The sequence below is a fragment of the Microcebus murinus genome, chromosome 29, assembly GCF_040939455.1.
Source record: "Microcebus murinus isolate Inina chromosome 29, M.murinus_Inina_mat1.0, whole genome shotgun sequence".
Taxonomy (NCBI): domain Eukaryota; kingdom Metazoa; phylum Chordata; class Mammalia; order Primates; family Cheirogaleidae; genus Microcebus; species Microcebus murinus.
In genome coordinates, this window is record NC_134132.1 from 13,007,677 (window position 1) to 13,031,722 (window position 24,046).

General features: G+C 39.6%; 1 protein-coding gene and 1 non-coding gene across 11 annotated transcripts in view; one reads left to right on the top strand and one right to left on the bottom strand.

Moving 5' to 3' along the window:
• The window catches only part of WDFY3 (WD repeat and FYVE domain containing 3), a 269,179-nt gene that overhangs the window by 185,091 nt on the left and 60,042 nt on the right, over positions 1-24,046 (top strand). For 9 of the 10 annotated variants that reach the window (XM_075998724.1, XM_075998728.1, XM_075998723.1 and 6 more), the window contains 11 exons: positions 2,254-2,489; positions 3,698-3,832; positions 5,347-5,526; positions 7,316-7,549; positions 13,551-13,650; positions 15,173-15,333; positions 17,067-17,296; positions 18,775-18,884; positions 20,895-21,077; positions 22,291-22,448; positions 23,877-23,954. In XM_075998724.1, coding sequence (XP_075854839.1) covers positions 2,254-2,489; positions 3,698-3,832; positions 5,347-5,526; positions 7,316-7,549; positions 13,551-13,650; positions 15,173-15,333; positions 17,067-17,296; positions 18,775-18,884; positions 20,895-21,077; positions 22,291-22,448; positions 23,877-23,954 — 1,805 coding nt within the window. The remainder of the gene's footprint in view (positions 1-2,253; positions 2,490-3,697; positions 3,833-5,346; positions 5,527-7,315; positions 7,550-13,550; positions 13,651-15,172; positions 15,334-17,066; positions 17,297-18,774; positions 18,885-20,894; positions 21,078-22,290; positions 22,449-23,876; positions 23,955-24,046) is intronic. The other variant, XM_075998725.1, reaches the window with a different exon arrangement.
• LOC142865590 (U4 spliceosomal RNA) lies at positions 12,852-12,992 on the bottom strand. The gene has a single exon (XR_012915791.1). It is a non-coding gene; the product is annotated as a U4 spliceosomal RNA (small nuclear RNA).

Below are 24,046 nucleotides of genomic sequence, written 5' to 3' on the forward strand. Positions count from 1 at the left end.
CTTTCACATGTATTATCTCATTTGTCCTTCATCATTCTGGATAGAGATATATATTAATATTTTATAGCATATAGATTTTATAGGAAATAAATGCAACCTAATGAATATAAATTAAGGATTAATTTCTCTACTTAGGGAATTTAAGACTTAACTATATAAGAGCCCTGGGCCAGGCAATAACAGTGTCTAAGGCTATGTCTTAGGGCTACTATTAGTCTTATGTTTTTACTGTCCTACGTCACTTTAGTAATATTAAAAAGAGGTGTTACCATATCTGACCCACCTGAGTTTTATGTGTTAGAATTTGTCCTTCATTGATACCTGCTTACACTTTGCATGTGCTACTTTGATTCCAAAAAGGAAATCTAGGTATTCGATTTTAATTTGATTCCATTTAATTTAATTTCCCCTGAATATCTATGTGACACATACGTGTTTGTGTATATAAACACATATCATCTCATTCGATTCTAGCTGTATTTGATCTGATGAACAACCTAATGTTTTTGACTGTTTAAATGCACATTTATTCGTTTATGAAATTTTTCTTTATAAAAATACCTTTCACATAGCCATAACTTGAATCTAAATTAACACTTAATTGTACATTAAATAATTTTGAGGATTAATCATAGAGGGAAAATAGTATGAAACTTTAAAAAGGAACGTGAGAATGCAAGTATTAGGGGAGGTTTTTTAGAACCTACAGTTGAATAAAAATTTATTTTCCTGTTTAGCACACAAAATACTACTTTATGTTTTTTGATTATTTTTTATTTTAATTAATTGAGGGAGAGAGATGGATGAGGTCTTGGTGAGTTGCTGGATTCAAACTCCTGGGCTCAAGCAGTCCTCTCACTTCAGCCTCCCAAACAGCTGGGATGTCTTCTGATTTGTTAGAGCTCAAAACATTTTTTATTTTCATAATTTCATTTAGAACTTACTGTGAACACAAAATCAATTCCATCTTCTAATCTAGCCAGTCTTTCAGAAATGTGGCAATGTCATTAACCAAGGGCAAAGGAAGTAGCATAATTTTATAGGCTCTAAAGTTAGAGACATCAGGTTTCAAATCTTCCCATCATACCACTTTGTGAACTTGAACACATATTTTCTGTGGTATAAAAATGATAACAGGAGTTTCTGAAGCGCATGTTCATTGTGATTAAGAAGCAGAATGATATATGGAAGAGTTTGGTAAATTGCTATACAATTTTTATTAATTAAAAGAGCCATACTATTTAAGAAAAAACCTGGGCATAAATTTTTCTTTTATTATGTAAAATAGTAGTAGTTGCAAATAACATACTTTATACTTCATTCAAAAAAAAAAGGTTTAAAAATGTGAATATTTGAAATATCAGTTGCTTCACGATGAAAATTAATCCTTCGTCTATTGGTTGCTATTCACAAAATTCTTCCATTGAACATTTGGCTTTACACTGAGTACTTTTACTAGGTTTGGGGGTGGAAAAAGAACCAAATGTTTGGAGAATGTCCTGAATTGAGTTATGAAGCAAAAGAAACAGTATTGATAGAAATACTGATGCTATTAGCCGTATTAATAAGCACTGACCATCTCCTGAAAAAGCTGGGTTTCTAGAAGGGACTCTGATTGTTGAGCCTGTGGGTTGCTATGGCCACAGAGGGCTTGAATTTTCAATCCCACCGCCTGGCAGCTTTCCAACAGATTACAAATCCCGTTGTGAGGGAAGATTGTTTTGCTTATTCATTTCGTTTTGTCTCTAAATTTGTAGATAACTTGAAGTGAACTAGCTTGTCATGATCTTCAGGACAAATGAAATATATAACCTATAACACGCACATTTTTAAGTCACATTTTTTTAGCATCCTAAATTTTGGCTGTATTTTAGTTTTCACTTTTTCCCTAGGGAAACACACAAGCAGGAATGTTCAGAGCCCTCCTGAGATTATTCCTTTAACGAGTAGAATGCCTATACCCTTACAAAGGCATTTTCGAAGTCTTGTGCCTGATTGTCTCAGCTGTATTTCTAAACCTAGATCCTAATGGGTAAACTTGCTAAAGTCAAAACAGCTGGTGACTTTAGCTGCAAGATTTTTGACTGCAAGATCAATTCCACCGTTGAATACTCAATTGCCTGTAGTGATACACGAACGTTCCGGATAGAAGTGTTAACCCGCACCGGAATGTGACCGCCTTCTTTGCTGTCAGTGCAGCGTGGCTATCGACTGCTAGTTTTGTACTTACTGTCACTTTTCCTCCCCTCTCAGGATTCAACGTGGGCAGGAGTGCTGGCGGGAGATCGACAGTCAGGGAGATCAACCGGGACGCTTGCCATTTTCCTGGCTTTCCTGTCCTGCAGTCGTTCCTTCCCAAACACACCAATGTCCCCGCCCTCTATTTCCTCCTCATGGCCTTGTTTCTGCAGCAGCCGGTCAGCGAGCTGCCTGAGAACCTGCAGGTCAGTGTGCCTGTCGCCAGCTGCCGATGTAAGCAGGGTGGCCAGGTAGGAATTACCTAGTAAGGTGTGAGTGTCATTACATGTGCCAAAGCATCACCGTAGAGTGATGGGTGATCACAGGAAAACCGTCGCTTTTCTCACACGAAAGTTGATTTGGGATAGGGGAAAAAAAAAAAAAAAAATCTAAAAATGCCTAAGAAAATTTTCTGAAAAAAGAAGTCCTCTGTCCTTGTTTGGATTTTTTTCTCCATATGATTACTTTGTGTGATTATTATATATGCATAAAGACTTTGGACGCTATTTGGACGATCTAAAGAATTCTTTCATTATACGATTCTTTTTTATCTGGAAAAATAATTTCATTTCCATAAAATTAAAAAACGAAAGGAGTCGTTTGGATACCATAAATTAATGGAGTGGGTATGACAGGATTCGCAGTGCAAATTCTGATTTAAAAAAAAAAAAATTTATCACTTGATGTTAGGTAACAATCCACGTTAGGAAAAACGTAAGACTTTACTTGTCTACTAATTGAAGACTATTAATGTCTGTGTATAGCTTAATGTTTGTGACACTACAAAGACTTAGGAATTTAACTTTTAAACTCAACTGTACTTCCATGCTAATGCTAAGTGCTATTCACATCAGTTCTAGGAGTTGACAGAACCTTTTAAGTGGAAACACTGAATCTGTACACTTACATTAAATCAAATTACAGATTTATGGTTCATGGAGTTTTGTTGGTTATGTAATTTTTCAAAATACACACGACACCATAAAGTATTATGTAAAACTACTAGGAATAAATTTCCTCAAATTGATTTTTATTTTGTCAAATCTTATCTTTAAATAATCTAAAATTAGAATATTGCTGATAATGGGAAGGAAGTGAGTTCAAGGTACTTTTTAAAAAAAGATCCTGTTTAAAATCATCGGTTCTATAATCTCACCTTGTGGCTAATTAACATGTGTTTTATTTTTGTTTTGTTCAGAAAAATTAGAAAGCCGTGTTTCCTAACGTAGATACCTAAGACAGGATATGATGCATAGTACTCAACTTATTTTAATAAGTATATAAATGAGTTTTAAAATGTAGGTGGCAGGAGCACTACTAGGTCTTTATCGCTTTATCATTGCTGACTTAAAAAAAAAAACCACTAGTTTCTGAGAAATATTGGAATATTAGAACTTATGAGGGTCTCTACTGAAAAAAATTCAGAGTGGCTAATCTTTAATCACTTTCACCTCTGCAGTTTGATTTGGATTCTATTTGGACATTTATCTTTGGAGTTCCCGCGTCCAGTGGAACTGTGGTCTCTTCTATCCATAATGTGTGTACAGAAGCTGCTTTTTTATTATTGGGAATGCTTCGCAGCATGCTGAATTCAGTAAGTTCACTGAGACACTGAGACCCATCGATAGTTCCTCCTGCCTGTGGTTGTTTTGTAAATAGAGGAATCCTTTGGTAACATAGCTCTTTATTTACAACGTGGTCTCTGGAACCTCATAGTCTATTTTATTATTTCTAACATGAGAACAGACTGTACAGTTTTTAAGACCAGGGACGCTCAAGCCCTACCTAGTTCAGATCGTACCTGTGGAACTTCAGACATACTAACCTCAGTCATGTGCCTCAGTTTCCTCATGTTTAAAATGCTGATGATAACAGAATTTATCTCTTAGGGTTTTTGTGAGGATTTAATTAATTAGTGTACACATAAAGCATATATAAGACTGCCTGGTATATATAGTAAGTGCTTCAGAAGTATTAATTGGTATTATTATTAATTATTAATTAACAAAGTATATATTACAATGTATACATATGTAATTGATGTATGTTACAGTATATGTTACAGTAATATGTTATTTTAACTTTTAAAATTACTTTCATTTAGAAGTTAAAAACGTTAACAATGTAAGTTTTATTTTCATTTGTTTTTGTTTTTCTGTTCTGATTATTAAAGTATTGAAAAAGGATAAATCACAAAATTTATATTCCTGTCTATCTGATGGGAATACTGTGAATAATGGCTTAATTTGTTTACACGATTTCAGATTACTCTGTAAGAAGAAATGTTAACTTAGACTGCTTGAATTACGCACACCTGACAAATGTAATTTTAGTCAAAACTATTGTTATGTCATCTAAGAGCAGAACATTACCATCAAATGCATTAATTTAGAATGCTTTGGGATTCTTGTTTTGTCACACCCATTCTCCTGGAAGGTGAAAAAAAAAAAGGATTCTTATTTTGGTGCCTACTTATAAACAAATATAAAGATCTTAAGTTAAGAAGAAAGCCATTCTCTGGGCAGGTATCAGGAGATATACGCTGTTCAAATATACAGTATTCTTTTTATGTTTTTTAATCCTCATTGTTATTGTCGTCGTATCACATAATGCTTAAGCATGAGGCCCGGAAAAATGAAATACCTTCCCCCTCTTTTATGGTAGCTCCTAACTTCAACATGATGCAAGGTGGGGCAACTCTGGTGGGAATCCAGCCACTGTGGGTACCAGCAGTACTCGTGTTAATATGATGAGTAATCAGAACCACTGACTTTAGTTAGCTGAGATGTGAATAATCCCATGAGTAGACAAACCTCATAGCAGTTTCTAAGGGGATTGTTTTTGTTTCAGCTAATTTCTAAATTTGTTTGCATGTGTGTACACGAGTGTGTTTGCTCATGTGTGTACACGGGTGTGTTTGCTCATGTGTGTACACAGGTGTGTTTGCTCATGTCTGTACACAAGCGTGTTTGCTCATGTGTGTGATTTACAGAGTTCTGGACCAACGATACACCCAGTTTATAAGAACAGTGAGGAATGGGGTTTTAAAGCAATTGTGGCGGTGTGTCCATTACTCACACTCGGAATTTCTTCTCTCGTTCCCGACAGCCTTGGCAGTCAGAAGAAGAGGGGTCTTGGCTCCGGGAATACCCCGTGACCCTGATGCAGTTCTTCAGATACCTGTATCACAACGTGCCCGACCTGGCCTCCATGTGGATGAGCCCCGACTTCCTGTGCGCGCTGGCGGCCACGGTCTTCCCCTTCAACATCCGCCCATACTCGGAGATGGTAGGAAAGGGGGAGGAAGGTGTCAAAACTGGAATTTGTCTGTTCCAATGGTTAGCAGATTTTTTGTTTTGTTTTGTTTTGTCGATTGTTTAGTTTTTTGACCAGGTTGTAGTTTCGTTAAGTTTGTGCCCCACCTGTTACATCACCCGGCCTCCTCAGCTCCGCACCCTTTCCTTCTGCTTTCCCCTGAAATGACAGTCAGCTACGCTTCCTTTTCTCATCGACCATGTTCCTGTAAGTGCCCTGTTAGCAATTCCCCTCTGCGAGTAGTTGGTCCATTTCTCGTGTGATGGAACTCTGTAGTTGTGACACGTTCTTTTCAGGTAAAAGAACTCTAGTCTAACAAAACTTCTTTCTGTTCTGTTTTAACAATTAGGGCACTTGCTGAATTTAATCCTCATAAATGACTTATAGGTTTGATAGTCTTAATAAAGTATGTGTTGGTCCTTTCTTAACTTTTCTTGTTTCATTCAACTTTTCTTTTTATTATTTTATGCTAATTTACTAGAAAATTATTAGGCTATAATCATATAGAGCATAGATACTTTTCTCCTTTATTTTAATTTTTTTAATTGACAAATAATAATTGTACATATTAATGGGATATATAGTGATGTTTCAGTATATATAATGTCTGATGATCAGATCAGAGTATTTAGAATGTCATATCAAACATTTGTCTTTTCTTTATATTAGGAATATTCAGTATTCTCCTAGCTGTTTGAAACTATATATTATTGTTAACAGTAGTCATTCCTGTAGTGGTATAGAACACTAGAACTTATTCCACCTGTGTAGCTGTTATTTTGTATCCTTTAACAAATCTCTTCCTATCCGTCTTTTCCCCACTAGCATTCCCATTCCCAGTATCCTCGCTTCTACTTTTTCATTCTATGAGATCAACATTTTTTTAGCTTCCTCATACCGAGTGAGAATATGTAGTGTTTAACTTTCTATTCCTGGCTTAGTTCACTTAATTCTTTTCTCCTTTAAAATAGGCCCCCAACACAGTTATTCCTACATAATACTTCAGAATTTCATGATGTTTCCTCTCGTTCCTACCACATACTCTTAGGGCCTGGGATAAACTGCCTTCTTCATACAAATTTTTCTCCATGTATAAAGGTGGAATATTCATTGTACAGTTATGGGGACTTATAGGCGAAAGACAAGTATAACACATGACCTCAATGCCTCGACTTGTTTATAATTTTAGAATCCTCATTTTTGGTATAAATCAATCCTCAGTGCCTTTCCTTGTCAGCACCTTGTAATCCGTCTGCTAGTCTATGTCTCTCACTTGCCTCAAAAGTGGCACAAGTTTTATTTATTTATTGGGGTTTTTTTAACTTGTAAAAAAAAAAAAAAAAAAAAAAATGAATCACCCCTTAGGTGCTACCGTTATGCCAGATTTTTATCTGAAACTTTGTGAGATTTGACTACTCAGTATATAGATTTCAAGTATGCAAATATAGTCATTCTCATTATTTATTTTAAGCGCAGCTATGCACAGTAGACATATAATTTAGCATAATGCAGATTGCATTGTTAGTCGTCAGTCAGAAAGACCACGTGTTGAGTAACCTTGACGTGTGCTACCGGATTACTACCTTGAACGCAAGGGTCAAGGAAAGCAGAGTGAAAATCACGTGCTGAGCAGCTTTATAGGTGGTAAATGCCGAAAGAAGATAACTGCTACTGCAACAATTTTATTTTTAGGGACCGCAGAAGTAAAAGCGTCAAATAAAATCTAGTGTCATTACCGTGTTTTTCCACTTGATTTTGCTAGGTGACCGATCTTGACGATGAGGTCGGGTCTCCAGCAGAAGAGTTCAAAGCATTTGCGGTGGACACAGGCATGAACCGGAGCCAGTCCGAGTACTGCAATGTGGGAACCAAGACGTACCTGACCAACCACCCCGCCAAAAAGTTTGTCTTTGACTTCATGCGCGTCTTAATAATAGACAACCTCTGCCTTACCCCCGCCAGCAAGCAAACGCCACTGATTGATCTTTTGTTGGAGGTAAAGACAAAGAAATGCATTCACATCTCTTCTGCATTGCTTTTGTAATTTAGAATGTGAATGACCTGATCCTGCAAGTTCTGTGCCAAATACTTCTAATTCTTCAGGGTTCTGTATGGGCAGAACGTATCATGGGCTGTGCAAAGTTTTTAATCTTTACCTGTGCTTTAGACCCTATCAATTTGTTCTTTTTTCCATTTCCTCAAGCATGTCTCTAATTCGATCCTTCATCTCTAATTCCATCCTTCTAGAGTTTGCCAACTCTAGAAGTTGGCAAACGTTTTTATAAAGGGCCAAACAGTGAATATTTTAGGCTTTGTGGGCCATACAGTCTGTGTCACAGCTATTTAACTACACTGTTGTATTGATAGCTAAAAGTCAGCCACGGGCAATACATAAAGGTGTGAGCATAGCTGTGTTCCAACAAAACTTCATCTACAAGAATGGCCCCAGTCTAGAAATGGTCTACAGGCCATGGTGTGTCAGCCCCTTCCCTAGACATTGACGGTACGTAGTAGCATTGCCTCCTCACCTCACAACTCCCTGCTTTGGTCCCTCTTATCCATCATTGCCAGATACCATTGCCATCAGCGTGCTGTCCAACTTAAGACACGTACGTGTCACATAAGTAGGTGCTCGGTATGTACTTGTCGAATTTTCCCCAAGGCAGCAGAACTTCCAGGTTGCTCACCCGCTCTGCTGGTACATGATGTGAGTCCGCTGATGGGTCAGAAGATGACAGTGGCTCTGAGCCTTAAGTGGCCTCACTCTTGGCTCTAGACATTAGCCATCCCTGAAAACCATTAAAAACGTTTGCTTGGAAAAGTCTCGAGAGAAAATACAAGATCACAGAGAGAGGGAATTTAATATGATATTCTTAGTTTCCTATACATTCATGTTCTTTTAGCCAATTCATATAAATACGGTCAAATAGTACATGCCAGGGGCTCTTAACATGTCTTATGAACGTTTTAATCTGTGCAGATGTCTGCATTTCTATCCAAGGGAACTCCCTGTTGGGCCTGAGCTTTCTCTGCTCCCTCTAGTGGCTAGTACAGTTAACTTTTTAATTGCAACCTGAAGACCAGATGTTTATCTTATTCATGTGACAATGTCTCCATTTGGTCAATTAAAGGAAATCACTGATGTAATTCAGATAACAGTGGTGCTAAGCATTTTAATCAGGACCACAATGTTTAATAATGGTAGAAGAATAATTGGTTTCATCAGTAAGCCATGTAGTAGAATTTTAAGACATGCCTTGGTAGAGCTTGTCCCCTTTGGGAACTTTAAAAAGATCTAAGAAGAGAGATAGCCAGCATCAGAGTGTATAGGGTAAAAATTTGAAGTATTCTATGAAAAAAGGTGGCATGGTAGTTGGAAAATAACAGATAAAGTTCAGAAGAGATGTGTGCTAGAAAACATAGCTGAGCAAAAAAATAAAATACACATATGGCAAAGATACGGGGTGAGTGGGCATATCCAGTAATAGCATTTTCAAGCTTGTAGGAATCTTAATAGCCAACTAACCATATATAGTCATCTTTTGTTTTTTCTGTTTTTTTAATAAGAAAAGTTTGATGTAACTATTAACCTTGAGATAAGGTTCTCGTTGTAGGCATGAATCTGTCCTACGTTGGAAGTGTGTCCCCAGTGGTACTGGGAATTGTGCGTGATGGGGTTATAGTACAGGGAGGAGCAGGGAGTTTCAGGATTGACCTCAGGTAGAGGTTGTAAATCACCTAGCTAGAGACCAACTTCCATGTGTTCTTTCATCTCTCACAACAATTAGCACAGTGCCTTGGTGTATTCTGTAAGTACAGTGAGTGAGTCCTCACTTACTGTCATTGATAGGTTCTTGGAAACTGACTTTAAGTGAAATAACATACAGCAGGTCCTTGAATACTATCATTTCCTTCAATGTTGTTTCATTACAATGATGAGGAAAAAAATTGGTTTGTTTTTTTTTAATTGTCTTTTTTTTTTTTTTTGAGACAGAGTCTCGCTTTGTTGCCCAGACTAGAGTGAGTGCCGTGGCGTCAGCCTAGCTCACAGCAACCTCCAACTCCTGGGCTCAAGCAATCCTCCTGCCTCAGCCTCCCGAGTAGCTGGGACTACAGGCATGCGCCACCATGCCCGGCTCATTTTTTCTATATATATTAGTTGGCCAATTAATTTCTTTCTATTTATAGTAGAGACGGGGTCTCGCTCTTGCTCAGGCTGGTTTCGAACTCCTGACCTTGAGCAATCCACCCGCCTCGGCCTCAGAGAGCTAGGATTATAGGCGTGAGCCACCGCGCCCGGCCTAAATTGGCTTCTTTATATGTCATTTTGCTTAAAGTCAAAATTTCCAAGAATGTATCAGTGACGTTAAGTGAAGACTTACTGTATTTTTGAATCATTTAATTCTTAGCTACATGTCTGGCAATTTCCAAACAGGAAAATATGATACTACATAATAAAAGGGATAGAAATTTGCTTTTAAAAATTAATTCACTACTTTGATGAACTTTAAATTTAATACACACATAAAGAATACGCATACAGGGCCGGGCGCTGTGGCTCACGCCTGTAATCCTAGCTCTTGGGAGGCCGAGGCGGGCGGATTGCTCAAGGTCAGGAGTTCAAAACCAGCCTGAGCAAGAGCGAGACCCCGTCTCTACTATAAATAGAAAGAAATTAATTGGCCAACTGATATATATATAAAAAATTAGCCGGGCATGGTGGCGCATGCCTGTAGTCCCAGCTACCCGGGAGGCTGAGGCAGAAGGATCACTCGAGCCCAGGAGTTTGAGGTTGCTGTGAGCTAGGCTGACGCCACGGCACTCACTCTAGCCTGCTAGCCTGGGCAACAAAGCGAGACTCTGTCTCAAAAAAAAAAAAAAAAAAAGAATACGCATACAGATGTTAACGAAAATATTCCACGCCTTCCCATGTTGTAAAAAATTGCAAATATGATTTTGAATATTACGATTATGAAACCTTTATCTGTGAAGAGGTGCAAGAATAGAGCTGTCGTATATACTTACCGTTTATCTACATAAAAGAAGGGGCCTGAACCAATAGTCCAGTAAACATGAACCATCTTGAATCTTATGAGTGCTGGAGTTTCATCATAAAAGTGTCTACTTATGTCCACAAGAACATGAAGTTGTCTTCATTAGCAATCTACAAAAATAGGAGATTCTCACTCATACAGACTGGCTTGAGTGACAGACACTGAGGCCGCATTGAGGAAAGCGGTGTGAGAGAGCATGGGTTTGGGAGGAAGAAATACCCGGGTTGAGATTCTGTCCCTTGTTTATCATGCAAGCGTTTTAATCTCCCTCAGCTAAATTCATTCTCTGGGAACGATGTTGTTTACTGTCTCCGCTGCAGGATTGTTGTGGAGGTCAAATACGTGTGCATCACCCAGCTAGAAGTATTTTGAGGAATTAAATGTGTGCTGGGTATGGCTGTGTGACCCTGGCCAAGTTTAATTGTTGTCTTTCACCCCTTACAGTTTCAACATCTGTGAAATGATAATAGAAATGGAAACTGTCTCTGAGAATTATTGTGAGAATTAAATAAGATACCATTTAATATTCATAATAACATGGTGCCTGGCACTTAAGACACGCTAAAAAATATTGATTAAGTGGCCCGTGTTGGCTTATGTGAGGGCATCTAGTGACTCTTCTCCCAGCTCCTGTTCATCAGTGTCCTCTGCTTCGACCACTAGGCTTCTCATGAGGGCCAGATGAATTTGCTACAGGTGAATAGTAGCATGGCAGTGCAAAGAAAGTGCGTGAGAACAGATCAAAAGTCCTTTTAAAAGTCAGGCTGCTTATAAATCCCAGCAAGGACGTAGGAACTAGGCCGCTAGCACCATTAGCAAGTATTAAGTTCTTCGTCCTGATCACTCTGCTCATCGTAACAGTTTCGGTGAGAAGAATCAGAGTGTTATAATGCCTATTGGTGACTGAGCCAGCCTCAAATCCTTCTGGAATAAGAAAGAATATTAATAAAAATAAACATTGTTGACTGACCAAGCACTTCTCTAGTGTAGTCCACTCTGTTTGACGGACTCCAAAACTTCGTCTAGCCAAGATTCAATAAACCCTACTTGTTACTACGTATTCCACGATATGCTACGTATTCTACGATAACCACCCTGAGCTGATTACAATCCTGAAGGAGTACTGTTGTCTTCAAAGTGTGGACGTTTTCCTGTGACTTATTCTTTAGTAAATTCTGATCACTCAAGCCATTGCATGAAATGGTCTCTGATGTAATGATAAGGAAATCCTCATGGAACTGTCAGTTTGCTGTTGATCATTTGTAAGTCCTCACTTTCTCTTCAGTTAATGTGGGAGTAAGACTCTCAATCAAGCTAATACCAACCTGAGAAGGTGAGGCAGGCCTTGGTCACAAGTCTCCTGCTGACCATTGTATTAATCTGTTCAGCTACATGGAGAAATTTAGTAAGGTTAAATACAATATGAGAAAGTCTTCACTTTTTCCAAAATTAGGTAACTGACAAACCAAACTCCTAAGCACTAGTGTTTTTTCAACTGTTACCAGACCCATATTTTGTCATTTTAAAACTAAATAAATGCCTTTTCATGCAAAAAAAAAAGAAAAAATGTTCTTTACAACTTTTGTTTAGCTGTTGGTTTTTGAATCTTAGGTTATTGATTTCACTGTGTAGCACTCAGATCTTAACTGCTTCTTTAAAGCCTTTAACAGGACCACTTTGAAAATCATAATAGAAAGAAAAACAGAGCAGTGTTGTAAAACCCCACTTTTTTTTAACATAGTAATAAACACAATCCTGGATTTCTCTGTGCAAGAATAAGTAGGTTCTTTGATTTCATTGGCCCAAGCATCAGTACTATGCCTGAATCCAAAACATGCAGGTGTCTGTGTAAGGAAGAACATTACAGTTTTTATTGACTTATTCAGTATCTAATTCCTATCAAAAGCCTGGCTAAAAAAACTACTGGCGTCTGGATGACAAAAGGATCCTTCCTGCATTTCCCCCACGTGTTCCCCGTGGTTTGCCGCTTACTTGGTTGGACGCTTGAAAGCCGTACACCTGGATTGTCTTCCCCTGATGAGCAGTAGAAGTACTGCCAGGGGATTGCACTTGAACTTTGTGCCCTTAGCTTTTTACTCAAGATAATTTTTAAGGTCATCTCTGCACTTTGTAAAACTTATCGAAGATACTACCTATAAAGGTTGTCACTGCCCTTTCTTATACCCATAGAGAACATTTCTCTCAGAACAATTTTTTTTTTTTTTTTTTTTTTTTTTTTACCAGTCCCCGTGGGGACCGTCAAAAATTGCCAATGCCGACTATATTGCAAGTCGTCATGGCGGGGTATTGGGAAAAGTTTTCAATTAGCAATAATCGCGCCTCGGATAAACCTCATTGGCTACGATACTGCCACTGCGCAAAGCTTCTCAGAACAATTTTAGGAAAATGTGTATCCTCGCTGACAGTCCAGTCTGCTGCTTTTTATGAAGAATAAAAAGCATTTGTAAACCATAATTTTCCCTCCTCCTTGATACCTGTGAAGCTCAGAGCTAAATTGTTTTTTATTACAAATATTTCATTCCCCATTGACGTAGCTCTCCTGATGACCGGATTCTTGAGCTTTTGTATTTGTTTTCATGGCTTTTTGATTTGTATGTTATTTTTTCCATATTTCATTATACACTGCCAGACTTCTTTTGGAAGTGAGATGTAATAATAGATTATCAAATATTTATTAAATACTTAGTGTTTAGAATACTATTTTAGGAGGGATGGGTTTAAATTTGCTTTAAATTTTTAAAAATTCTATGATTAGAAAAATAAGAGGAAGATTGTAAGCATATATACCATCTCTCACGTCCTATTCCTGTTTATCTTAACAGCAGAGTTTTTTTTAATCTTTTTAATACATTTGGTAGTGTAAATATGGTTTAGCCTTATCTTCGGTTGGTTCTGTTTCTAATCCTAAATTTTATCGATTAGGCTTCCCCTGAAAGATCTACAAGAACTCAGCAAAAAGAATTTCAGACTTACATTTTGGATAGTGTGATGGACCATTTGCTTGCAGCTGACGTGTTATTGGGTAATTCTGTGTTTTATTTTTGTAATAGTACCTATAATTACTCTCCTTCTCTGTCTAAGCCCCAAGTATCTATCTCTCTTTTTTAACTTCATCTCTTTCCTCTTCTCTTTTTAGTCTAGCTTCATATACGCAGCATTAATATATGTGCAATTTATCTATGTTGCTGCATGTTGTAGCATGAGTCCATTTATTCTCATTACGATATAGTATTCCATCATGGATATATGCTTATCCATTTTACTACTGATAGACATATGGAAGTTTCCAGTTTGAGAAAATTTTAAATAAAGCTGCTATAAATATTCTTGTTCCTATGGACCACATACGTGTACAACATTTATACATATCTGTTGAGTACGTACCTATGAACGGAATTGTTGGGTCATAGGTATGTATATGTTATTTTTTAGGATGGCTTCCAGGAAAAAGATCAAAACACATTGAAATATGTTTTTTCTGTATGTCAATATCTAATTGCAATAAAAATAAAAAACTTTATATATTTATAGTGAAGCCAATATTTACATATAAAACAAAGACAGAATTTATAGGAGAAGGAAAAGAGATGGTTTAGTATATACTATATATGCTACTTTGAGTTCCTGGTTATTATTAACCATAGAACCTGTGCACTATTAACATTTTTCTCCAAAGTAAATTTGTCAGGAAGTCTTGAGTATTGTCTTAACATGTAATCATGCACTCTGAAAGCAGGCTGTCAAGGCTCACGTTGTACTTGTTCTGATCAGGTGAGATCCATCATACTATATATAATGACACAAAGTAAAGAGTTTTGCTTAATGGAGCAATGTCGAGCTAGGTAGGAATGAAAATAATCACATTTAGTGGAGCCTCCAGAATTTCCACAGAGGAAGGGGCTTAGAGGGAACATTTTAGGTAGGAGATGGAGCTAGGAGGACTAGTCGTGAAGCAGTGTTAGGTAGCAAGCACACTGAAAACATTGGGGTCCCCTTTGGAAAGAGAGACAGAGCTGATGATAATTACGGAGGGGGCTACATGCACCATGGACTATGCTGTATTTTTTGCAGTTTTTCTGAAGCTCTGTTCTGCCTGTTACATTGTCATTAAAGGTGTATACTCAAAGATAGAGAGTTATATTTGATGTTTTGTTATTTACCCTTTATTACATAGAACCAAGTTATAGCTAATAAACTGACCTAATGTTTCTCTCCAGTGGAGATCGTTTGGGACTGACAGTTTATGTTGAAGAACTGTTTGCCTGTCGCAGGCTGTCTTTAGGCAATAAGGGACTTCACAGGTAGTCTCAATCCACAACACTTTATCACTGCTAAAATTATTTCTTCCACCATTCCTGCTGATTTCTGACCATGAGCATCATTTTCTTAAAGACATACATAAGAGCTAGTGGTCATATTTCTAAATGTTTATAGTTATACTCATTTTTCCTTAGCCTGATTTTCTTTGAGGTTCTGGTCTTTATGCTGATAGGTATCAATTTTCTTAAGACCTTTTTTTTTTTTTTTTTCCTGCTGGTATGTAGGGGAAGACGCCTCTCTGCCTATCACCAGTGGAGGAAGCTACCAGGTATTGGTGAACAATGTGTTCTATTTCACGCAACGTGTGGTGGACAAGCTTTGGCAAGGCATGTTCAACAAAGAATCTAAACTTCTTATAGATTTTATAATTCAACTAATTGCACAGGTAATTCACGGTCACTGTTGGTTTGTACAGTACAATGTTTTTCCGTCGAAAAACCTTGCCTGTAGCATCAAAATTGTTGGAAATAAGTGTAACTAATGAGATAATGAATGTTAACATTTAATACAAAGCTGCGCCTGTTAAAAGTGAAATTTAAAAATGTGGACTTTTAACACTTCCCCTGTTAAAAGGGGCCAGCGTGTCCCTTGTACAGTTGCTTCGAGTTCTCTCAAGCTCTGGTCGCTCACTGACTTCCCCGCTGGTGGTGGTCTTTGCTACCCAGATAGATTTAAATGCCTTAGGTTAATACAATTTGAGAGGTTTTCACAGTATCCTGCATCAGTGTGTAAAGGCTTACCCAGCATGAAGAGTTGATATTAAAGGAATAGTCTCTTATCAGTTGTATTTTTTAGAAAGTGCAATGTAGTCCATAGTACTTTGAAATTGTCAATTTTTTTGTGCATGTTCACGGTATTTTTAATTGAGGGATATTGGCCATGAATGATTAACTTGGTTTGGCATGAATGATTAATTTTATTCAACACGTATTGTAGAAAGTAGGAAATATTGTTACCATGTTTTATGAGCATGTGACAAAGACACACACACAGGTACTCTTATGTCACCTTAGAATTTTTTTAGAGGTGCATTTGTGTTTAAGCCAAAGAGAAAATTCTCATATGAGAGGATGAAACTGGAATGTCAAAAAACTTTTGGGGGGCAAATAATGTCCCGGGGGACAGAGAGGAGGGATTTTTCCTAACACTAGGTAATTTTTTTCAGTAGTTTTGAATAGAGGTTATTTAACCTAATAAAATTTGCTTAGTGGGAGACTTCACCCATCTGACACTTCATGCTGTCGGGAGGCTGCTGTGCCCCACAGGGGTGTTGATGGCTCTCTTCGCTGAGAGCTCTGGGTTTTTGTTTTTGTTTCTGAGACAGGTTCTTGCTCTGTTGCCCAGGTTAAAGTGCAGTGGCATCATCATAGCTCACTGCAACCTCAAATTCCTAGGCTTAAGCCATCCTCCCACCTCAGCTGAGCAAGTAGCTGGGACTACAGGTGTGTGCCACCACTCCCAGCTAATTTTTTTATAGAGACAGTGTCTTGCTGTGTCGCTCAGGCTAGTCTTGAACTCCTGTTTTTCAAGCTCTTCTCCCACCTCGGCCTCCCAGAGTGCTGAGATGACAGGCATGAGCCACCGTGCCCAGCCCGGAGCTCTGTGTTTATGTAGCACTCATTCATTAAATTGCATTTATGTGCCTCAAGGGTTCTGAACTGCGTATTAGTAAGAGCTTCAGGCCGGGCGCGGTGGCTCACGCCTGTAATCCTAGCACTCTGGGAGGCCAAGGCGGGAGGATTGCTCGAGGTCAGGAGTCCGAAACCAGCCTGAGTAAGAGCGAGACCCCGTCTCTACTATATAGAGAAAGAAATTAATTGGCCAACTAATACACATAGAAAAAATTAGCCGGGCATGGTGGCAAGTGCCTGTAGTCCCAGCTACTTGGGAGGCTGAGGCAGAAGGATCACTTGAGCCCAGGAGTTTGAGGTTGCTGTGAGCGAGGCTGACGCCATGGCACTCAATCTAGCCTGGGCGACAAAGCGAGACTCTGTCTCAAAAAAAAAAAAGAGCTTTGTATCTTTTCACTCATAGACCTAGTGAAAGTTCATGTGTAAATGATGAGCAAATCTTTTACGGTTGTCCATTTTACTGAAAACTTATCTTTTCTGTCTTTAGTCAAAGAGAAGATCACAGGGATTGTCACTGGATGCGGTTTATCACTGCCTCAATAGGACCATCCTATACCAGTTCTCACGGGCACACAAAACCGTTCCTCAGCAAGTAGCTCTCCTGGACTCCCTCAGGGTCCTGACTGTGAACAGGAACTTGATCCTGGGGCCTGGGAACCATGACCAAGAATTCATCAGCTGCCTGGCTCACTGCCTGGTTAATCTACATGCTGGAAGGTAAACCCTTTAGGTTCAGTTGGCCATGTTGAATCTGTCTCTGCTATTATTCCACCAGAATCCTTTGTTTTATTTTTTTCAGTAGTAACATTTCTTTTTGTGTTTAATCAATTTTATTTAAAACTTTATGCAAGGCCGGGTGCGGTGGCTCACGCCTGTAATCCTAGCACTCTGGGAGGCCGAGGCGAGCAGATTGCTCGAGGTCAGGAGTTCAAAACCAGCCTGAGCAAGAGCGAGACCCCGTCTCTATTATAAATAGAAAGAAATTAATTGGCCAACTAATATATATAGAAAAAATTAGCCGGGCATGGTGGCGCAGGCCTGTAGTCCCAGCTACTTGGGAGGCTGAGGCAGAAGGATTGCTTGAGCCCAGGAGTTTGAGGTTGCTGTGAGCTAGGCTGACGCCACGGCACTCACTCTAGCCTAGGCAACAAAGTGAGACTCTGTCTCAAAAAAAAAAAAAAATTTATGCAAAAGGTACAGGGCTGCTAGTGTTGTACTTTTGGCAATGAGTAAATGGATATTTTTGCCTTTCGATTTAACTTTCTTGCATCTCTAAAATTTTCCATCATCACCGTGTCACTTATGTAATTTTTAAAAAGCAATTTGCTTTTTAAAGCAAATTAAGTACACACTGTTGGAGGCCAAGAAAAGTAAAAAGAAAAACTTGATGTAGCGTTACATGTTAAGTGAGTAAAATCAGTAATTTATCATTGATTGCTTTGACATATTTTTTTTATTGTCTGCCGGGGACCAGGCATTGAATTTGGAGCTTAGATAAAATGTAAGGCGGACCCTGTGGCCGTACAGCCCTCTGGAGAGGAAAACAGAGAGCTAAGCAAGACGCATCAGGTGTACTTAGTGCTCTGCTAGAAAAAGCACGAAACGGGGGGCCCCTAACCGGGAAGAAACACCTGCCCAGTTGCAACTTGACACCTAGCTGTGGAGTTGGGGAGGACAAGAGAATGGGGACAGCTGCTGTAGGTAGAAAGAGCAATCTGCGTGACTGCCCAGAAAGAGGAAAGGATATGACACATTTGGGAAACTGAGGCACTGCTGCAGGCACAGAGCGGTGAGATAGGGGACTGGGGAAGAGGACACAGGTGCGTTTGTAGAAACGTTCTTAGTTAAATGAATTTTTTGTGATTTTTTTTTTTTTAAGTAGAAGTGTTAGTAATCAAAAGGCATTATTAAATGTTAAGATGACCGTCTTGATGCTATATAGGTAAGTTTAATTACATTTAGTCAAAAGTGGGTTTGTCTGATCACCCTTTCAAGCATCTTTCTTCGTGGTACACTGGTTTTATTTTGTGCACCTGCTGCTCAGACATCCAGCAATGTCTGCCGGTAACTGAGCTCTGTGAGGGCAGCGGCCGTGTTTGCTTGTGTGTCCGCGGAGTAATTCTCAGTTACAGCAGTTTTTTCTTTTAGCCGCAAGCATTTCCTTCGTATCATTTAAACCGACTGGGCTTTTGCAGCAACGTGGACGGGTTCGGACTGGAAGCGGAAGCCCGCATGACCACCTGGCACATCATGATCCCCTCCGACGTCGAGCCAGACGGCAGTTACAGCCAGGACATCAGTGAAGGTAAATCCCTGAACTGCCTCAGTTTAGGGATTCGTTGCTGCCGCTGTTGCTGCATCTCTAGTTTTTAATCTATAACCAAAAAAAAACTGACTTCAGAAACTGCCAGCGTTGACCCACCACTCTCCCCGTAGGGCGATTTGTGCATACACCAACAAAGTGTGTCTTTGTGGTGCAGTGGTTCACGCCTGTCATCCTAGCACTCTGGGAGGCCGAGGCGGGAGGATCGCTCGAGGTCAGGAGTTTGCAACCAGCCTGAGCAAGAGCGAGACCCCGTCTCTACTATAAGTAGAAAGAAATTAATCGGCCAACTAATATATATATACAAAAAATTAGCCGGGCGTGGTGGTGCATGCCTGTAGTCCCAGCAACTGGGGAGGCTGAGGCAGGAGGATCGCTTGAGCCCAGGAGTCTGAGGTTGCTGTGAGCGAGGCTGACGCCACGGCACTCACTCTAGCCTGGGCAACAAAACGAGACTCTGTCTCAAAAAAAAAAAAAGATGGGTCATCACCAGCTCTCCATGCTTCTTAGTAATACTGAGAGACTTAATGGTGGTATTTACACTTGCATGAGTAGTAGAAGTGCAGATACTAACTTAGCATTTACTATAACGTAGAATCAAGCGTATCGCATTAGAGGCAAAGTATTGCTTGTGACAGGTCATCAGTAGCACCATTTTTATTTTATTCTCTGTCTTTTTCAAACTCTAGTTTTCCCTCTGAAATTGGAATCATTACACATTGAAGACTTTGTGTGGATAGATTTCTTACATTACAATGTTCACTAATAAAGATGAAATCAGTATGGTAGTGTCTGTCTCCCCAGCCATACTGTGTGGTAGTTCTGCACTTGGTTTTTTTTTGTTTTTTTTTTTGTTTTTTTTTTTTTTTGAGACAGAGTCTCACTTTGTTGCCCAGGCTAGAGTGAGTGCCGTGGCGTAGCTCACAGCAACCTCAAACTCCTGGGCTCGAGTGATCCTTCTGCCTCAGCCTCCCGGGTAGCTGGGACTACAGGCATGCGCCACCATGCCCGGCTAATTTTTTTTTTATATATATATCAGTTGGCCAATTAATTTCTTTGTATTTATAGTAGAGACGGGGTCTCACTCTTGCTCAGGCTGGTTTTGAACTCCTAACCTTGAGCAATCCGCCTGCCTCGGCCTCCCAAGAGCTAGGATTACAGGCGTGAGCCACAGCGCCCGGCCTGCACTTGGTTTTATCCTTTGGAAATCCAGCACCCATTCTTTCTTTTCTTTCATCCATTTAAGCATTATTCTTTCACCAGACTTTCTCGAACCCCAGACACAAAAGACAACAGTGATTGTTTCCATCCCCGAAAGAACTGACATTCCTTCTCAAAACGAGGTCCTCAGACTAATAATGCCAGCATCATTGGGTCAGTTGGTAGAAAAACAGATCGTCTGGTCCCACTCGGATCTACTGAATCAGAAACTCTGGGAGTGAGGACCAGCAATCTGCTGTAACAAGCCCTCCAGGAGATTCTGATGCTTGCTGAGGATTGACCGCTCTAGGGGAAGAGTCAGACAAATTGACAAGGAGTCCAAAGCAAAACTGAATTTAAATAGTAAAAATCTTTTAAAAATATGTATTATTTATTTTCTTGTGCAAAATATTCGAGAACAGCTGACTTAGTCTTGAACTCACCTTAAAAGCTAAAAATAAAGGTGAGTTTGAACTCACCTTTAAAAGCTAAAAATTACTTTTAAATGGGAGATAAGTTCCTACCTGTCAGAAGCTGGATAATGTAAATTTCTAATTTTATAAAGAAAAATATAGTCTTTCTTCTGAATGTAAAGATTTCTAAAGTATTTTCCAAGTAGTTTAGCATGGTTTGGGTTAGCTAAATAACCTTTCCCTGGGCTGGATATAACATGAGCATTGTTTTTACGATTAAATACTGTGGTTGAAATTCCTAGATTTGAGACATGAAGAAAAATTACTGTATTTTAGTTACTTGCTTGCTTTTTGTTTGTTTGTTTTTCTCATTTACCAGGGCGTCAGCTTCTCATAAAAGCTGTCAACAGAGTTTGGACTGAGCTGATTCATAGCAAGAAACAAGTTTTGGAGGAACTTTTCAAAGTCACTCTGCCTGTGAATGACAGGGGCCACGTGGACATCGCCATAGCCAGGCCGCTCATTGAAGAAGCCGGTTTGAAGTGCTGGCAGAGTCACCTGGGTAAGGGGGCCTGCAGGCATCGTGTGACCATACAGCCACCACATACGGGTCCACTTTAAATATGCCATTACCACATTCATCAGGCTGCATGAGGTGGCTCACTCACGCCTGTAATCCTAGCCCTCTGGGAGGCCGAGGCGGGAGGATCGTTCAAGGTCAGGAGTTCGAAACCAGCCCGAGCAAGAGCGAGACCCCCGTCTCTACTATAAATAGAAAGAAATTAATTGGCTAACTAATATACATAGAAAAAATTAGCCGGGCATGGTGGCGCATGCCTGTAGTCCCAGCTACTCGGGAGGCTGAGGCAGCAGGATCGCTTGAGCCCAGGAGTTGGAGGTTGCTGTGAGCCAGGCTGACACCACGGCACTCACTCTAGCCTGGGCAACAAAGTGAGACTATCAGAAACAAAAACAAAAAAAAATAAAGCGTTCATCAAAGAATACTGTGATGGCAGTAGAAATTGAAATCTATACAATCTAACCATTCTAGAATGATTATATTGCGATTTGAATTTTCTTCTTGTATTTTTTTTTTTTTTTTTTTTTACAATCAAGGTATATTATACATCTGCCATGTACGAGTTTAGAAAATAATACATTGCTTACAGCTTTAGTGTGGTCACTGTCTTGGCTCTGGGTCCATGACCCTTATTTATAATTCTGAAATTCAAACAGCCCCGAAAACCCAACGTTTTTCATTAATGTGGTGCCAAAACTGACTTGGTAGCAGAACCTAACTTGTCTTTCTTTGTCCTGCTTGGTGTGAATATTCATACATTTTGCTGCAGTAATATCATATGTTAAATTACAGCTTACTACCCTCGACCCTCTGGTGGAATTATATAACATACAGTGTATGTACCGTATATCCTTTTTAAAATCCTAAACTTAGTAAGTTCCAGCATTTACCCAGCACCAAAGATTTTCGATAGGGGATTGTGAATTATTATTATTATTAGCATAGAAATGCATTACAGTTAAAATAAACTTGCATATTCATTGCAGAGCTGTGAGACTTCAATCAAAATATAAGTTCAGCTAGTATAATAACTCACAAGTGGCCATCCTTAAATAAATGTGTGGCATCTAAAAGAAATGTCTGCATTGGTAAAATATGCTGCTTTTGATAACTCTAGCATTGTGGTTTGTAACCATGGTATGAAAGTATTAAAAGTGTGGAGAAATTATATGATGATGTAGTTTTCATTTCACAGCCCATGAAAAGAAATGTGTAAGTCGAGGAGAAGCTTTGGTACCCACGACACAGTCCAAGCTGTCTCGCGTCAGCAGTGGCTTTGGTCTTTCCAAGTTAACAGGATCAAGGAGGAATCGAAAGGAAAGTGGTCTAAACAAACACAGTCTTTCCACCCAGGTACTTTTGTGTAGTTTCATTGATGCTATTGTTAGCAATTTATATTTCAAGGTTTAGTCGTCGTATCTTATCATACATGATACCCTTACTATGCGCAAGCAGATGATTTGAAATGGAACTTTTCTGTGTTTTCCCTTTAGAAAGGAGAAGTAACCCGGATTATGGGGAACCTCTTCCATTTTATTAGGGTAAAATTGCATTATGGGTGCTGTGTACTTCCATCCACTTCTTAATTGGACAAAAGATGAGATTTGTAGACTGATAAACGATCAGACTGTGGATAATTTTCCCCTAATTTTCCCAGCTTTCAGTGTTACTGATAGTTCCTGTAAATTTTAAGGCAATAGCAGAGCAAGGCTTTTCGTAGTTTTTTGTAATTTTGTTGTATAGACTTGTGATTGATATTTTTTTTTTTTTTTTTTTTTTTTGAGACAGAGTCTCACTTTGTTGCCCAGGCTAGAGTGAGTGCCGTGGCGTCAGCCTAGCTCACAGCAACCTCAAACTCCTGGGCTCGAGTGATCCTTCTGCCTCAGCCTCCCCGGTAGCTGGGACTACAGGCATGCGCCACCATGCCCGGCTAATTTTTTTATATATATATCAGTTGGCCAATTAATTTCTTTCTATTTATAGTAGAGACGGGGTCTCACTCTTGCTCAGGCTGGCTTTGAACTCCTGACCTTGAGCAATCCGCCCGCCTCGGCCTCCCAAGAGCTAGGATTACAGGCGTGAGCCACAGCGCCCGGCCTGTGATTGATATTTTTAAAAAAACTCGTCTACCTCCAACATTGACTTTGACCTCATCACACTCCCTCCACCGTCCCAGAATCTAAGTGGCATCTCGTGTGTCAGGTTGGGTGTTCCAGGAAGAAAACTCTGAGATGGAGTTTAGTGCAGAGGGTGTCTATTAGGCGGTGCCGTTGGTGTCCGTACCTGTGGGAGGGAGGAGAAGGAAGCGCAGGACTGGGCACGGGGGAACATCAGGCTGCAGTGCGGGTCTGGTGACAGCCTCCGCTGACCTCATTGGGGTCCTGAAGCCAAAATAGCCTATCAGAGTCGACCTGCCCAGAGCCGGAGTGGCTGAGCCTTACGCTCAAATCAGCCAGTCACTGGATGTGGGTCACCCTGCATCTCTCTGCAGCCAACATGGTCCCCAAAGGTGCTGATGGCACTTGGGGAGCTGGGCAGCAAGCTCTTCCTTGAAGGGGGACTGGGGACAATGGCAGGACTGCAGGACTCTGCCCATCACACAAACTTCCATTCGATTCATCATATATAGAACTCAGTCCGGACTTTTGGTTTGTATTTTCTGTAGTGTGTGCTTTTTTGACAGATTTGCAACTAATTATTAAGCATTGATTTCAAGGATAGTTAATTAACTCTTTGCAGGAAATCCATGAACTAATTAAGACTCTTTCTATCCATTGTTAGGAGATTTCTCAGTGGATGTTTACACATATCGCTGTTGTTCGTGACTTGGCAGATACACAGTACAAGGAGTATCAGGAGGTAAGAATCTATAATAGTAATGATGGGATCGGACTCCATTCCTCCTGACATCTTCCTACCCATTTTAAGGGTACGTTGCTGAACTGCATTCG